We start from the raw sequence: 15658 nt of genomic DNA, 5'->3' as shown, positions 1-15658 counted from the left end.
ATAATAAGATACAAGTATAAGTAGTTCTGAGGATCAGCATAACTATTCTTTAAGAGCATGTAGCAGCAAAGCGTTTAATAAAAACATAAAATCATCAATAAGTATCAAGCATTGATAAAACCGATTAAAGCATTTGGTAGATGCATGATAATTTAACAAACAGTGCTGATAAAATCATAAAAACAAGAGGTTTACACTAGGTCAAAAAGAAAATCACACATTCAAAAGTAAAAGACGTTATGTCAGCAGCAGGGGTTTAATGTTGACAACTCCCACTACTGATCAGCCATTGTTTAAAATGAGCGCGAAATCATTTATACGTGTTGATGTCTCTAATTGTTGTGGGAATGGTATTCTATTCGTGAGAAGCTTTAACAGAAAAAGCTGACTGTCTAAAGGCACTTTTTTTTAATGGAATAATACAGTCACCCCGAGACACTCCTCCAGTGATTCTATGTGTGGATGTTCTTAGAGTGATAAAATCAGAGGAGAGGCTGTTGTGTCCTCCATGTGTGATGGTCTTAATAGCTGCTGACCCATTCCCAATTAACTTAATTAGTTAAGATTATCCATTGGTTGTGTTTTTAGTTTTTTTTTAACATTTCACAATGTTCTCAGTCTTGTCCCTTCCCAACTAACATGCTGGCATTGAATCACTTCCTTATTTTTCTCATCTGCTTTTTTAAATGTATTTTTACATTGCATGGCGGCTGTTTGTTTTGGCCAGACTGATGGGCTTTCTTTTTTTTTTTTGTCTTTGGTAAATGTCGGATTGTGACTGTGGAAGGAGATGGCGCCACCGAGTGAGTCTTTAAGGAAATGCATCCAACCACACAGACTGCAGGCCTGTAAAGATGACACCAAATAACTGGAGTCAAGACGTGAGCATGTTTTCAGAAGATGGCTTTCATCCAAAACTTATCAGCAGAAATGGATTCAATTGATCTATGGCACAGTGCATCAAATTGATCTTCCAGAGGTGCACTGTGATCTGATTTTGAACGCTTTTTACGTGACATGCAGCTATTTGCTTCTCTTTACGTTACACTTTTAAGTAATTTTGCAAGACACACGTAGGCGCTGATGCAATATGAGCCAGCTAATGATGGTCCCATGCACTTAGATAATGGTGTCATTTTGGTTCATTAGATTTCTCTCTGCAGCATTTGATACTGATGCTCACACACATTTTTTTTCCCAGTCATTGATCAGAATAATGGGTCAGGTTTACTTCTTACATATCTTTACTAAAAGCTTTGTGTTGCAGCTTATGATGGAGCATCTTTAGTGCCTCTGACCTACGGGGTGGCCCAGGGGATCTATACCCCGTTTTTTTCTTTAGGAAACTTGATTAAACATTTCGGTTATGTGTTCTGTCTTTGTTATGCTGATGATACAAAGCTTTACAAATCACAAACAAGAGACCTCTCAAATGCAACTCAAGTACACAATTGTTTGGCCTGAGATTAGCAACTGGATGGAAGCTAAAATCAGTGTGGTGTCAGGTTTGATTGTTACCTCGGATCATGTTCCTCTAATGCCTCGGCTCATTACCTGAATACAAAATAAGTTGCTAAAAATGTGTCGCTTTCGACAGTTGACTTCAGATATTTTTATGAGAAACATTGTAAAAAAATCTGCCTTTTCATCTTTTCGGCAGTTGGAAATGATAGTTTCTTCTTTTTTTTTTACTTACGACAAATGTCACTCCTTACTCCTGTCTAAGCTCCTGTAGGGCTAAAGCTCTGCTGCAACAATGTCGACCGAGGCCCCATATCACTCTCACATCACCCCGCTTCTCATGCCACTGCACTGGTTCTCAAAATTAACTGGCTAATTTTAGCATCCTCCTCTTTGTTTCCAAAGGAGCAAGCGTCCCGGCTCCAGAATAAATGGGTGTATTTTCAACTCTGCATATTCCCAGTAGACCCCTCAGATCTTCTGATCAAGGCCAACTAGTCGTTCTGTGTGTTTTTTTTTTTTTCATTGTCCCAGTTCGCAGACTGTGGGACTCTCTTAAATGCTTTAAATCACAGCTGAAGACCCATCTATTTTCAAAGATTTCAGTCTCTAACTTGCTTAGGGTTCTGTTTCGTGGCGTTTCGCCGGGCTGCTTGTATCTTTCTGCCCGTGTTTTTTAATTTAATCTTAGTAACCAGGGTTTTGAAAGGTGTTGCATGAGACCAAATCCAAACTCTGTCACTACCAATTAAACATATCAAAATGTGGCTAAGTGTTTAGAAAAACGTTTGACCTGGAAACGTCTTCGGTAAGTTGCAGCCATGATAAGAGCTAAATTCTCTAAACGTTAGGGAAAGGAGCTTCAGTGCTTCCTTTCATCATGAGATACATGGCACCGTGCATCATGAAAGGAAAGGAAACACTGTCCCACAATTCCTTGCAGCCGAAACTTTCAAAGCAACACTTGGGGTATAGCTGGACGGTCTGAAAATGACCTAATGAAATTTAAATATCTTAAATACCTAACGATAATTTTTTTTCTCCTCAGCACTTTTCCGTGACCCCTTTGGAAAATGTCACAAAGTTAAGGAAAAGTGAGAGGAGAAATCCCAAAGGATTTGGGAGAAGACAACCCTGCTGCAAGGAGAATCTGAACACTTATTCTTAGTTAGGTTGTGGGCCTGTGTCACTTCATACAGATTACTTCCACATTGCCACATTTTAGGTAAAAGGAAAAAGGGAGAGGGGGCCTTAAGGTGAAATATATCACGATCACATCCTATCATATTTATTTACATACTTCCCAGTTTGTACTACTGAATGAAAATAATCGAATGTCCTTCTGAATGTTGAATAATAAGGGAAGCACTCCGGCTTATTTTCTTACTCTTACCAGAATTTTAACAGGACATCATGCCTGCTGTGTTTCTGCATCATTTCACTCAGGAGGGTTTATATTTAAAAACATAAACCGTATGACTGCACCTAGTTTTATTCCCACTAAATTGGATCAGTGCAACCAAATGAGGCCCTGTAATGGACTGTACCCCGTCGATCGTCTTATGGGACCCTGGGATGAGCTCCAGCCCCGACACAACCCTGAATTGAATAAACGGATGTGGAAAATTAACGGATGGATAAATAAACGTGGACAGGAGGGTGAGTGAGAGCAGCCCGCTTTCCCTTTCCCAGTACATTTCCCTTTGCAGCTTTTTCTATATTAAATTCCCAACATTATATAACATATTGTTAAGAAAGTTCTGATAAGTCTCTAAAACAACACTTGAAAAAAAGAACACATCAAGCAAAGTGTCAAATGCATTTTAATTTCTGCCCCATCAACATAACTAACACTTCTGGGAGAATAACGAGAACATTTCTGAAATCTTGTGGTTTTGTGCCATCAGTGACCCGTCATGGTTCACTTAGCAGACAGTTTTTTCTTTTCTTTTTATCTCTGACCTGCAAAGTGGTGTGTTTGAACCTTACAATTTTGCTTCCACTGTGATGTGATCCTGAGTGTCTTTGTTTTTGACACAGTGAGTTATGATCCCCAATGCATTGCATTGTGGGAAAGTAGCCCACGTGCAGAAAAAAAAAAAAGAGTTTGAGGCTGCTTTTTAGTATTTCCTTCCGAAACACATCTATAACGGTGTTTTTTCTGGTATATTTCAATAATAATGCATTCTAGAAGCATCTTTTTAGAGCATGTAGTAAAATACATGTAAAAAATAAAACATTTATTCACAGTTGTATGAAACTTCAAATCAACCCTATTTGGAAAGGATACATAAAAAAAGATTTAAAAAAATCACGCGGAACTGCTTTGTCAAGAAAGTCCAGGAACGTGGAACCGAAAGAGCTATTAAACAAACTCCAACAAAACTTCAACAGTAAAAGCAGGTCCCTACACGAAATCTTCAGTTCGGTTAGGGAAACGTCGGAGTCACCTGGCTAACGGGTTTCTCTGACGATCACGCTGCTGTTGCCTCGCAACTGAGCAAGCAGGTCTGCGAATCCGCACGCCTTCTTCGGCACCACCCGCTTGGCTCGGATATCTTTTGCCTTGGTGGTTTCCCGGGTTACGGATGACGGAATCACCTCAGCCGTCAAATCTGCATCGGCCCGATTGTGGATGTCTTGTCTGTTGCGACGCCAGCTGCTAAAACAGCTGTTTGGGCTGTCATCCATAGGGCTTATATCGATGTGTTGGCGGTGACTGTTGCTTTGGAGACGCTGCTGCTTGGCAACACGGGAACCCTGGCAGCCATCTCTGGTTCGCTTTCTCGTGTTCTTCTTCCTTTGCTTTTTTGCTGGCTCTCTGGCACACCGTCTGAGGTTCCTGACACAATCACGCAGCGCGTGAGTCGTTTTACATGAAAACAGAGAAACACATCTGACATGTAATGTAATGTAATGCCTTACCTCTGAAGGAAAGTGTGTGGCCTCGAGCAGACTGATGATTGTCCCGGACGTTGCCCTCTGTCCTTTTCCAGTTGTGTGTGGCTTAAAAGCTTCCTGAAATAACAAAGAAGTGCACTGAATTTGAGCCCCAGCCTTGCGTCTCAAAGCTGGCAACCACAGATACTGCAGTCACAACTGCTCTTACCGTGTTGCATTAGGTAGCCTTCGAGGCGTCCACTTTTTGATCAGCACCCACTGGTCGCATGTCAGGGACTGGGGATCTGATGAGGAAACAAGAGAAGTTGCTATGAATGGGAGCATGGAATGCGGTTGGTTTTTCTTTTTTTTTGCACCATGCATCACACTTTTGAGCCATGATTGCACTCACCATTGTCTGTGACATTGGTTCTGACTGGTGCCTTTGTTCTCTTTGCCTTCTGATGGAGCTTGCGACAGGCTGAGCACAGGACCCGGGAAGGCTTTAGCTTCTTGGAGGTGCCATGATGTAAGAAGGAGGGACCAGAAGCTATGCTGCTGCACTCTGAGCCACTGTCCTCATGCGACACATCCAGCCCGTTATCAACTACCTCTACGGTCTCTCCTCCGTCTTGCTCTGCAACACGCTCCTCAGCACAAGCGCCGTTTATGATGTCGATCATGTCACAGTCCTTTCCCTTGTCCGTGTCTACTATGCAGTCATCAGCCCCGGTTTCCTCCAGCCAAGCTCTCACTCTCTGACCTCTCAGCCTACGCCTGATATCATCCTCATTCGGCACGGGATTTTTTTGGACATTCTTTTTGGAGGCTTTTGACAGTCTGGTCATGCGTTGGGGAGACATGGATCCCTTCCACTTGAGGCGATACTCAAATGACCTGCGACAGCGAGCATCAGAGGCAGGTTAAAGTATTTCTCTATGTCTCCTCTGTGAGATGCAACAACATTGCATTTTCACCATTTCACATTTGTGCAGTGTTTAATTCAAAGGTCATCTTACCTATAATATTCTACTTTTACAGACAGCAAAGAAGAGAATAGATCCAAGTCATCTGCGTCATAACTGCTGTCAAAATTTGAGGACAAAATTGGATTACTTCAATAACACACGACTCGTCAGGAGTTATGTTCACTGCAAACACTGAACCAGGGACAAAAAGTATCTGTGAGCAGATGATCTGCTTCTCTAGACTTAAGCTCCGGGCTGAAACGCTACTCTCAACTGCACTTTATATAAAAACTGATGGATAGTGTAAAATTAAAGAGGCACAATGATAACGACTACTGTTGAATCCATAAACTTAGCTTTGAGCCAGGGCTACTCCTGATCAGACAGGACACTTTGAGCACAAACTAACTCGCAAACATGACTGAAAAACGTCAAATTCAGGTTGTAAGCTCGTACAGCTGGGTCTGGGGATAAATGTTTCAACCCACCAGACTGCTACTTGTTCAAATTCCTGAAAAGTCTACTTTTGTTAATGCTAATTTTAGCATCCTGGTCAATCTAGCAAGGCTGAAAACAAGCAATGAACTCCGAGCCGAGGGACATCAGCTTGGTTGTGACTTTAAAACTTACTTCGTATCTGTTCCCTCACGCTTTTCATTATCTGACATGTTCGTAGCTGCTTTCATTTTACATTTAAAACTACGGAAAAATACCGCGCTTACTGACTCATGCAGTGATGGGCTCGCGGGACCACCGTTGACCAAATAGGCTGTTTTGACGTGTGCTCGAGGACATTTACACTTATCAACAGAAAGATGCGCGAATGGAGCAGGATTCTTTGCTCTTATACTCGAGTCTTTTAACGGCTCGACTCGGCATCGAGTCAAACGTGCTCGTCACTCCACTTGTAGAGTCTTTTCTCTAAAGTTTTTTTGGGGGCGAAAGGGCACGTTAACGCCACCAACTGGACAAGCGCTTAAATGTTAAAAGTCATAGACGCCGCATTGACTGCTGCCGCTCACTAGAGGGGAGTGCTCACAGGGCGGCCATCTTGGAACAGGGCGAGCAGAGACAGTGGTGGTGAATGAACTTACGAAGGAAAGAGTTACTCCTCAATCTTAAAGTGGAATTACTTGCTGAATTTTGGACTTATTTCCAAAACGTATTGATTTGTTAAAAACGTCAAACAAGTATCTAGTTTAAAATAGCTGGTTTTACTACCCAAGTACAAATTCTACTAAATGTTATCAGCAGACAGCAATATTTTGAACACATGAGAGCATCAAGGCCCTGGTCATATTAAAACCTGTATCGCCTTGCTCTCTGCCACTCATTTTAGACACACTGAAATACACACAAGTACACATTAAAACGCACTGTAGTGTGTTATGTCCCTGTCACTTAGACTTGGACAGCTTAGCTCATATCCAGGGTGCAAACAGTGGGACTGAGGGATGAAATTAAGAATATGGGCCAGTTACATCAGTGAGTGATAAACATCACTATATATTTCCATTCCAGGCTTGAATGCTACTCAGGTGAAATGGAAATACTAATTTGTACATTTTAAATAGGTCATTTATGTTTATTGTCTGTGTTAAACTCTCTTTCTTCTTATTCAAAGGGGTCGTACTAATAAGTTTATGCTTACTGAATTTCAGATCTTTGGGTATACCTCTTGGCAAAGAAGGGCCATGAGTTTGCCCTCACGCTACACCTTCATGGTCCGAAGGCATATAGTTTCCTGAGAGTCTCAACATCTTCCTCTCCCGCATCCCCATACATTGCAACGGTATTCTCACATCACACCACACACTGTGTTCTGATACATTTCGAGTTTTCAGATATGCTATTTTATGTTCATTTTGGGTTTTTTTCTGAAGAGGTTGGGGTGGTCGAATTATTACATTTTATGTTTCAAAGGTGGCTGACTTCAGTGGATGCGAAGCCTGGCCTCAATAAGATGATGCTGGACATGCAAGGAAGACCAGGCAAAATATCGATTGGTGACATTGATTTTGGATGCTATGGCCATAAAATAATATGATTATAGTAATAACAATATAATTATTGATATTATACTCAAACGCAATATATACCCTTCAAGCAATGTTTTAAATAAAGACCTGAATATACCGGAATGTTTTCTGGGTTCTTTTCGTTCTATTTATGTCTGTCTATCATTGTTTGACAAACAAACCTTGTGAAAATAGCTTGACAACTGAGTGATTTATGATCACTTTTATTGTGTAGAAACACCATTCCTCCATAGATGTAATGTACTGTAGGAGCGAGTGGCACTGTTCCAAGATGGCCGCCATGTATCAGTCAATGCGGCGTCTATGTATATATACATTGGGTCCCTAAAGCCAAACCGAAGTGTACCGAGGTCTTCGTGTGGTCGGATATAGAGTCCAGAATTAATTTAGTCAGTACCTTTCCGGAAATGTTGCTGCTGCAGCTGCCACAACAGACCGTGGTGAAGTTGGTTTGATATTGGTTTGAAAAAAAAGACACCTTATTTCCTTATTGTGAATATCTGTCGAATATCCAATATCAAACCAACTTCACCATGGTCTTAAGCGGCAGCTGCAGCGCAACATTTCCGGAAAGGTACTGGCTTGATTAAATTCATTCTGGACTCTATATCCGACCACATGAAGACCTCGGGACACTTCGGTTTGGCTTTAGGGACCCTCTACTCACTACCACGTAAGTGTTATGTTGTTTGGAGCTATAGAAGAGGTATAAAAATAGCGTTTTGTAGCGGTGACATGATTTGCCCCATTCACTTCCAGGCTAACGACTTTTGGCTAAAAACGGTCAAATCGAAATTCTCAAAACACATCTGAATGACATGATTTTGATGTCAACTCAACGTATGGACTCCCAACATCCCGTAAATTGATCTAAAGTGCATTTTACTCCGGATTATCCCTTTAACAGACATATGTCTATGTTAAAAGTGACCAAGTTTTTTTTGCACGTTATTGTAACACGTGATCGCAGATGTAAATAGACTCATGGCTAAATGACCTTTGAGCGATCAACATCCATGCCTTTTTAAACAGCCGCGGCCGCTGTATTTGGGCAGGATGGGCAGAGCCCCACCTTCCACACCCCAACCTTTCTTTTATAGATAAAATATAGATAATTATAAATTATAGATAAAATATTTATTTCAACTTCAATCACAGTGGGAATCGTATTACACCATATTGTGGCTTGTGACGGACTTTGCGAGTGGAATCTGTTTTTATTTTCGCTTAAATATAGCCTACCTCCAGTGTGGCTGCTTAACGTTAGATCTGGCCATTGGCCAGGGCAGATGCCTGGTCTGCCCTCAGCTAAGCCCGGCCCCGCCGAACTCTCGAGCACATTCTACCAATCAGAATCACTGTAGGCCCCTACGTAGTATAATATCATGTTACATTTAGCGCGCCTGTATAGATGCTATTGGGGCAGGTGTATGATCTGCCCTGGACATGGAAAGGACTCAAAGGGTTTAAGAAATATTACTCCGCCCATCTAGCCAGGGGGAACTTCAGTGCCACCAAATTCCCCTACAAACTTTTTGGATAAAACGGATAACTATGTCGGATTTGATGAAGGATATTGGCAGTTTGATCCGGATTCACGTTTGTGGTAGGTGAAGACTTTACTTTATAGTTGCTATCTTACAAAGTTTAAGTGATTGTGAACGAAGTCTTTGCTAAATGGGAAACTGGGAGTGATTTAATGAAATATCTTAGCTTGATGAGCAAAGCAATGTTGAGACAGTAAACAATGTGTTGACAGCTTCGTACATGTACAGTAGGTTACTTGTCTGCTAGCTTAGGTTGGAGCATTGTCGGTGTGTGTGACATGAAGCATTTTTCGGAAAAGGCAAAAAAACGAGTCCAGCAAGGCGCATCTGAATTGTGCCCTGAAATTAGCCATGTAATGCTTTGCGACAAGTTTCCCTCTAATTGAAACGTAGGCAGTATTAATTCCTTTCACAAACTTTCTCTTCGCTCATTTTCACGTGGCGTATGGTTGCATAGACTATTGGCCTATTGCGTATGCTCCATAAAAGCTTGCATTTTGATAACGCAGATCATCTGCCCCGCCTATTTTCCAGACCATGAGCCGCTACTGTTTTTAAACTAAACTCCAAGTGAAAATGTTTGTTGCAATCATAAGTAGAATATGGCTGCTGTAGGACCTGATTTATACTCAAGTTTCAATAGAATGGGACAAATCTAATTATCCAAAACACAAAAGAGGCCAAAGAAGCTGACAACTTCCCTGCAAGTGATAGCCTCAACTTTTTTTTTTTTGAGGTAACCTGCTGGTGGTTGGCTTAAAGGATAAGACCGTTTTTTTTACATTGGGCCCTTGATTTCACATTATAACATGATGTTCTACTCACCCCTGCTTGTTGTTGGTCATTTGGAGCTGTTCCGAAGATATTCGCGAGGCGTCTGGCTGCTCTCTTGAGATATTCGGCCATGAAACGGTTTCCTATGGGCAAGTTTATACAGGCACAAACTATGCTGTTTATAATTTATTAATTACTGTACACTAGCACTGATAACGTGGAGGTGCGTCGCTTACTTAAAAAAATCCGGGTTACTAATTTTGAATTTTAGCCGAATGAATAAATAGGCAGCAGGTCTGTGGGCTGTCTGTGGTAGTAGCACGACGATGACGTCAGTAACACCCACTTTACGACAAAAATTCAAAATTACAGTAACCCGGATTTTTTTAAGTAAGCGACGCACCTCCACATTATCAGTGCCAGTGTAGAGTAATTAATAAATTATAAACAGCATAGTTTGTGCCTGTATAAACTTGCCCATAGGAAACTGTTTCATGGCCGAATATCTCAAGAGAGCAGCCAGACGCCTCTCGAATATCTTCGGAACAGCTCCAAATGACCAACAACAAGCAGGGGTGAGTAGAACATCATGTTATAATGTGAAATCAAGGGCCCAATGTCAAAAAAACGGTCTTATCCTTTAAGGGCCATTGTCCAAGAAACAGGTCAGCGTGGACACAGGGTCACCGTTTTGGTACCGGAAGTCAGCATGCAGTTGGGCGAAGGGAAACACAACACAATCACTTATCCTCTTTAACATCCATGCAAATGGACATGATGCAAAAATCTACACTGCCTTTCACAGAGAAGATCACAAAAATAGCCTGCTATTCAATGACAGTCCCATCTAACATGTGGTGCAGGCGAGTGCAAATATGGAGGAACACCGCATCAGTGGTAGAATCGCATGCGATACCGTGGAGACAGGCGCATTAATTTATGACATGTCAGGTTTGATATGTGTCGTGTGGGAAAAACAAAAAGATATTTTACCATAATGACTGAGCATTTCAGGGATTTGCAGGGCTTGTGACTAGAGCATTTTTTCCTCAAAGCAAAATGTTTGATATAGCAATTAAAAAGGACAAAAAGAATAAAAGCCATCTGCAGATAACAGTAAAATATATTTTTAAAAGCATTAGTGGACAAGACAGGAAAAGAGCACATTAAAGTCAAATTGATGCTTGAATTCTCTTAACAAACCAGTCTTCAGAACAGTCATTTTTCTTAAATGGCATCAACACCACATCCACTTGCCAAGAGTTGCTGAAATAATTCCTAGATTTCTTATGAACCTTTACTGCTGGCCAGATATTTGAGCTATAGGAGCTGGGTTCTGGGAAAACAATGTTAGTTACTTAGCTCAGTGAGTTACAGAACAGCAAATTAAAGATTTGTGTACTCAGTAAACCATGTACATTTTTAACTGTACAGGGACTTGATAAAGCTTACCCAGGATAACTAGGAAAGTTGACTTCCCATTTAGAAGTTTTAAATTCAGAGTATGCAACATCAGTAGGCACAATTGCAGAACCAGCCATTACAGAGGAAAGGCAACAAGTTGCCTATTAAAGCTCAGTAGTTGAGTGGGATAGGGATACCCAGAACTTGAGCTTGTGGCAAGAGAGGAATTTCATTACCTACTGGCTAACCATTTAGAAAAAAATAAACTGGGCAATGTCACCACATGACCAGACTGCCTAAGACAGAGTAGCTCTGGCTGTAGTTTAACTGCAGACGATTTGAAAAGTCTCCAGACAAGCATTTCAAGCACGTCATTTTGGTTGGCTTCCGTGCACTTGGCAATGAGCAATCTTTGCCCAGAGTTATGTGGTGGCACAAAGCTGTATAAATTTCAAGAGTGCACTGCATGGAAGGGGTTGTGTCCAGTTGCCATGTACAGGTTTAGAGAAATGGCTGTAAAGGACGCTGGACCTTAATGCTATGGTCAATTGAGCAAAGGGTGCAACCATTTCACAACACAATAGAAATTCCCCTCAAGATGCAGAGCTTTGAGAAGCCATGTTTCAAACCAAAAGCAGAACGTCCGAGTCAAGTATGGCGATACCTGCCATTTGTCTTGAACCCACAGGGTGTACACAGGCCATCGTTTCCCTTAGTCAATCATCCTGAAGCTAGATAATTTGACGAGATTTTATTCAAAGACTAAAAAGAATTTTATCCTGTTGGGATTCAGCTTTCCAATCTGAAACAGAGAACCACAGTTCAAGCATTGAGATAAAGACTTTTGCAGGTACTGTTCTCTTATCATACCCTTGGCACATGTTCTGCTCTAGCGGGTACTTGGGAAGAACTTTTTCTGCTGCCCAGAACCATGGCCTTCAGTAATATGCTCCTTCAAGTAGTGGACATCCTGAAAGTAGTCCTTGCCCTTCTCATGCTGCTGGCTGAAGGTGCTGTAGGTTCCAGAGGGGTACAGGCCATACAGGAGCCTGTAGTCAAAGTTAGGAGATCCACCCACACCAAAGCGTGGCACGAGCACAGTTGCGGATCCCGGTCCAGACACTTGCCGGTCATCCGGGTAGCCAAATTCCTCCGTCTGCCGCTGGTAATTCCCGAGTTCAGCTTCCTTTGAGACACTGGAGGTCTCCCCTGACTGGAGCACAGGGCCAGGTGGTGACAGAGGGGCTTGAGGGAGAACGTCAGTGAGGCTGAGGGTTTGGGCTGACGCATCCTCAAAGACTGAGGGAGCAATAGCCCACTGGCTTTCTGTGGGGAGAAATTTCATAATCAATCCTCTTCACAGCAGTAGTTTTGATAGCACGTATAGTGAGTCTTGACATTTTATGGGGCTTAAAGTTGAGAGCTTCACCCCTCTGCTGAGATTTTGGGCAGAGCTAGTGAGAAGTATAGGTGTAATGCTCAGGTTCCCTTTAGTGCTTAAAGGGCTATGCCACCCCTAGGCCAAATTAAGTGTATCCCCGCATTCCCGAGACATAAATAAGTGTGTGGGAGCGTTTTCCTGGTGACCCAGGCATTGTCTGAATCTCCACAGCACTGACCACTGCTTGGTTGCGCGTAATACATATATGCTAGCGTCGCCAATCGAAATATTTCGCCCAACGTGAATTAATTTACTTGATTTACCTTCTAATTACTGTGTGAGTGGTGTACTTTCACATCGCGTGCAAATGACTGTGTAAATCTACACGGAATGCTTGGTTTGCTCATGTCGGTTTGGGAACTAGTTTCCAGTGCGGAAAACACAGCCGAAGCACACTCCCCCCTACGTCTTTGGGAATCCCCACCCCCCCGCTTTCCTCAAACAAACCAGCGTGAAGCAGCCAGGGGTGATATCACATGCCCTGTCTGGGCTGACTCTCAGGTGGTTCAGACACTGAAAGCGTGCCTTCAGTAGGCCAAATGTCATTTCTATCCGGGTGTGCAGTCCACTGCACCAAGGACATTGGGACATTGAGGAAACCTGTAATACGATGAAATTAGTATCTTACTCTGAATGTTAACATTGTAATTGTAACTTTAATTTTTAATTTTTTTTTTCATCCCTGCAATCCTATAGAACTCCTCCTACAAATATGTTAATTAACATTTTATTTGGATTGTAGCCTAATTGTGATAGTTTCAGTGGAGTGGTGAGTGTGTATTTTTGCACTACTTACGCATTCAGGTGGTCAGCAATGGTTTGCCACCCTTGCTCCCTTTGTTTTTTAACTGTGGCAGTATTTCCTTTTTGTTTTATTTTGAGCAAGCCGTGTGCAGCACTTATCCAGGATTGGTTTCACCTGGCTTGATGAATCCGTGACTGCTCATCCTGGCTTGGCCTTTGTGCAACCAACTAAAGCCTGGTTTATAGTCGGTAACGCAAGACGCAAAGCAAGACGCAAGAAGAAACGCAAGCCCTTGCGCGGTTGCAAGCCCCCCATTGCGAGCTTGCGTGTGTCACCTCAATTTTCTAAACTTCACGCAAGAAAAGACGCAAGCCTACTACTTGAAAACGACATACTCATCGATCAGACAGTAAGCAGAGCGTTTACACACAGTGCACTTCACTCCTGCCCGAGCCGAAATCAGCCAGCCTGAAAAGCTGATTTCGCTTAAGCTATAAACTCTGTAAATATATAACTTTAGCAACATTTGAAACATTTTCAGGCGAGAAAGTAGTCGTTTAGACCCCCAAGGTGTTGAAAATCTGACAAAATACCGGCTATTTACAAGAAGAAGAAGCATGAATCACTCGAAGAGGTCCTGGCGGTGAATTTCCTTTCATCATAGTAGGCTTGTCATTGAAAAAACCCGCTACTCCACCCACTGTCCTGGCAGTGAATCGCCATGCAGCACACGCAAGCGCCGGCAAAGCTAAATGAAGTATAAACGTCTCGAGCCATTAACATACGCGCAAGAAGAAAGCGCAAGGGCAGTTAAAAGAAGTATAACTCAGCCTTAAGCCTGGGCGCCCATGTTTGGGATTCCTTGAACCTGGCTAAGTAATTCATCCTGGATGTCTAAATCCTACTTTTGTGCAACGGGCCCCTGGTCTAAAGAACTTTACTCCGGCAGAATCGAACAACAATATCAGTCTGAACTAGAGTCAAACCCTAAACAAGAAGGAGCTCCCAGAGGTTTAACCATCACAATTGCAATATTGCCTATAGCAGCTTAAAGGATAAGACCGGTTTTTTGACATTGGGCCCTTGATTTCACATTATAACATGATGTTCTACTCACCCCTGCTTGTTGTTGGTCATTTGGAGCTGTTCCGAAGATATTCGAGAGGCGTCTGGCTGCTCTCTTGAGATATTCGGCCATGAAACGGTTTCCTATGGGCAACGTTATACAGGCACAAACTATGCTGTTTATAATTTATTAATTACTGTACATTAGCACTGATAACGTGGAGGTGCGTCGCTTACTTAAAAAAATCCGGGTTATTGTAATTTTGATTTTTTTGTCGTAAAGTGGGTGTTACTGACGTCATCGTCGTGCTACTGCCGCAGACAGCCCACAGACCTGCTGCCTATTTATTCATTCGGCTAAAATTCAAAATTAGTAACCCGGATTTTTTTAAGTAAGCGACGCACCTCCACGTTATCAGTGCTAGTGTAGAGTAATTAATAAATTATAAACAGCATAGTTTGTGCCTGTATAAGCTTGCCCATAGGAAACCGTTTCATGGCCGAATATCTCAAGAGAGCAGCCAGACGCCTCGCGAATATCTTCGGAACAGCTCCAAATGACCAACAACAAGCAGGGGTGAGTAGAACATCATGTTATAATGTGAAATCAAGGGCCCAATGTCAAAAAACCGGTCTTATCCTTTAATTATGGGATGTTTCAGGTGAGCCATCCCTAACTATAAGCTTCCCGGAGATTTACTGGCACCTGGTTCCACAGAGAGGGGCCTGATAACTGAAGGCTCTGCCTCCCATTCTACTTTTAGAAACTCTGGGAACCTCAAGTAAACCTGCAGTTTGGGGGCGAATTTTTTTCTGTCGGGAAAATATCTTATAATGAGATCTTTAAAATATGATGGAGCTCGGTCATTAAGAGCTTTATATGTGAGGAGAAGAATCTTAAGTTCTATTCTGAATTTAACAGGGAGCCATTGAAGAGAAGGTAAAACTGGAGAAATATGATCTCTCCTGTTAATTCTCATCAGAACTCTGGCTGCAGCATTTTGGATCAGCTGAAGGTTTTTCAGAGAATATGTGGGACAGCCCAAAAATGAAGAATTACTGTAGTCCAATTTTGACGGAACAAATGCATGGAGCAGTTTTTCCACTGCAGCTCATCCTGACACATATCAGTCACAACTGATGGATGATGTCTCACATATCATAACTTCTCATAACCACTCACGCTGGCTCTCACGGCCTGTTTGAGGGTTTGTGCCATGCTGTTCCTATGTTGATGGTGCCGCTTAATGGGGACCAGCCTGATAATGCAGAGAAAATGGTGAGCAGAGGAGCAGGAGTCGTGTTGGATATAACTTCTGTCACCACGGCAAACA

At 42.3% G+C, this 15658-nt stretch overlaps 1 protein-coding gene and 1 long non-coding RNA gene across 4 annotated transcripts; one reads left to right on the top strand and one right to left on the bottom strand.

Moving 5' to 3' along the window:
- Positions 1 to 3266: 3266 nt before the first annotated feature.
- Positions 3267 to 6218, bottom strand: LOC142398391 (uncharacterized). 3 transcript variants are annotated; one of them, XM_075482367.1, is made up of 6 exons: positions 6032 to 6218; positions 5361 to 5426; positions 4754 to 5238; positions 4571 to 4646; positions 4387 to 4479; positions 3267 to 4303 (listed from the first exon to the last, which is right to left on the bottom strand). In XM_075482367.1, the coding sequence occupies exons 1-6, from the start codon at positions 6037 to 6039 to the stop codon at positions 3916 to 3918; spliced, it is 1116 nt and encodes a 371-aa protein (XP_075338482.1). In that variant the 5' UTR covers positions 6040 to 6218; the 3' UTR covers positions 3267 to 3915. The 3 variants fall into 3 exon arrangements, with proteins under 3 accessions (XP_075338482.1, XP_075338484.1, XP_075338483.1); XM_075482369.1 differs by having other exon boundaries at positions 6036 to 6218; XM_075482368.1 differs by having other exon boundaries at positions 5361 to 5423; positions 6036 to 6218.
- Positions 4595 to 7332, top strand: LOC142398392 (uncharacterized). Its single transcript, XR_012772787.1, has 3 exons — positions 4595 to 5259; positions 6971 to 7101; positions 7233 to 7332. It is a non-coding gene; the product is annotated as an uncharacterized LOC142398392 (long non-coding RNA).
- Positions 7333 to 15658: the final 8326 nt, after the last annotated feature.

Source organism: Odontesthes bonariensis, chromosome 14 (assembly GCF_027942865.1).
Source record: "Odontesthes bonariensis isolate fOdoBon6 chromosome 14, fOdoBon6.hap1, whole genome shotgun sequence".
NCBI lineage: Eukaryota > Metazoa > Chordata > Actinopteri > Atheriniformes > Atherinopsidae > Odontesthes > Odontesthes bonariensis.
This window is presented reverse-complemented; position numbering and strand designations above follow the sequence as displayed.

Excerpts from the sequence above, each read along its gene's own strand:
- LOC142398391 (XM_075482367.1), bottom strand. Across the intron at positions 4,647-4,753 it reads AACCAATGTCACAGACAATG|ATCCCCAGTCCCTGACATGC; the intron begins GTGAGTGCAATC and ends TTTCCTCATCAG. Across the intron at positions 4,480-4,570 it reads AGGCTACCTAATGCAACACG|GAAGCTTTTAAGCCACACAC; the intron begins GTAAGAGCAGTT and ends TTGTTATTTCAG.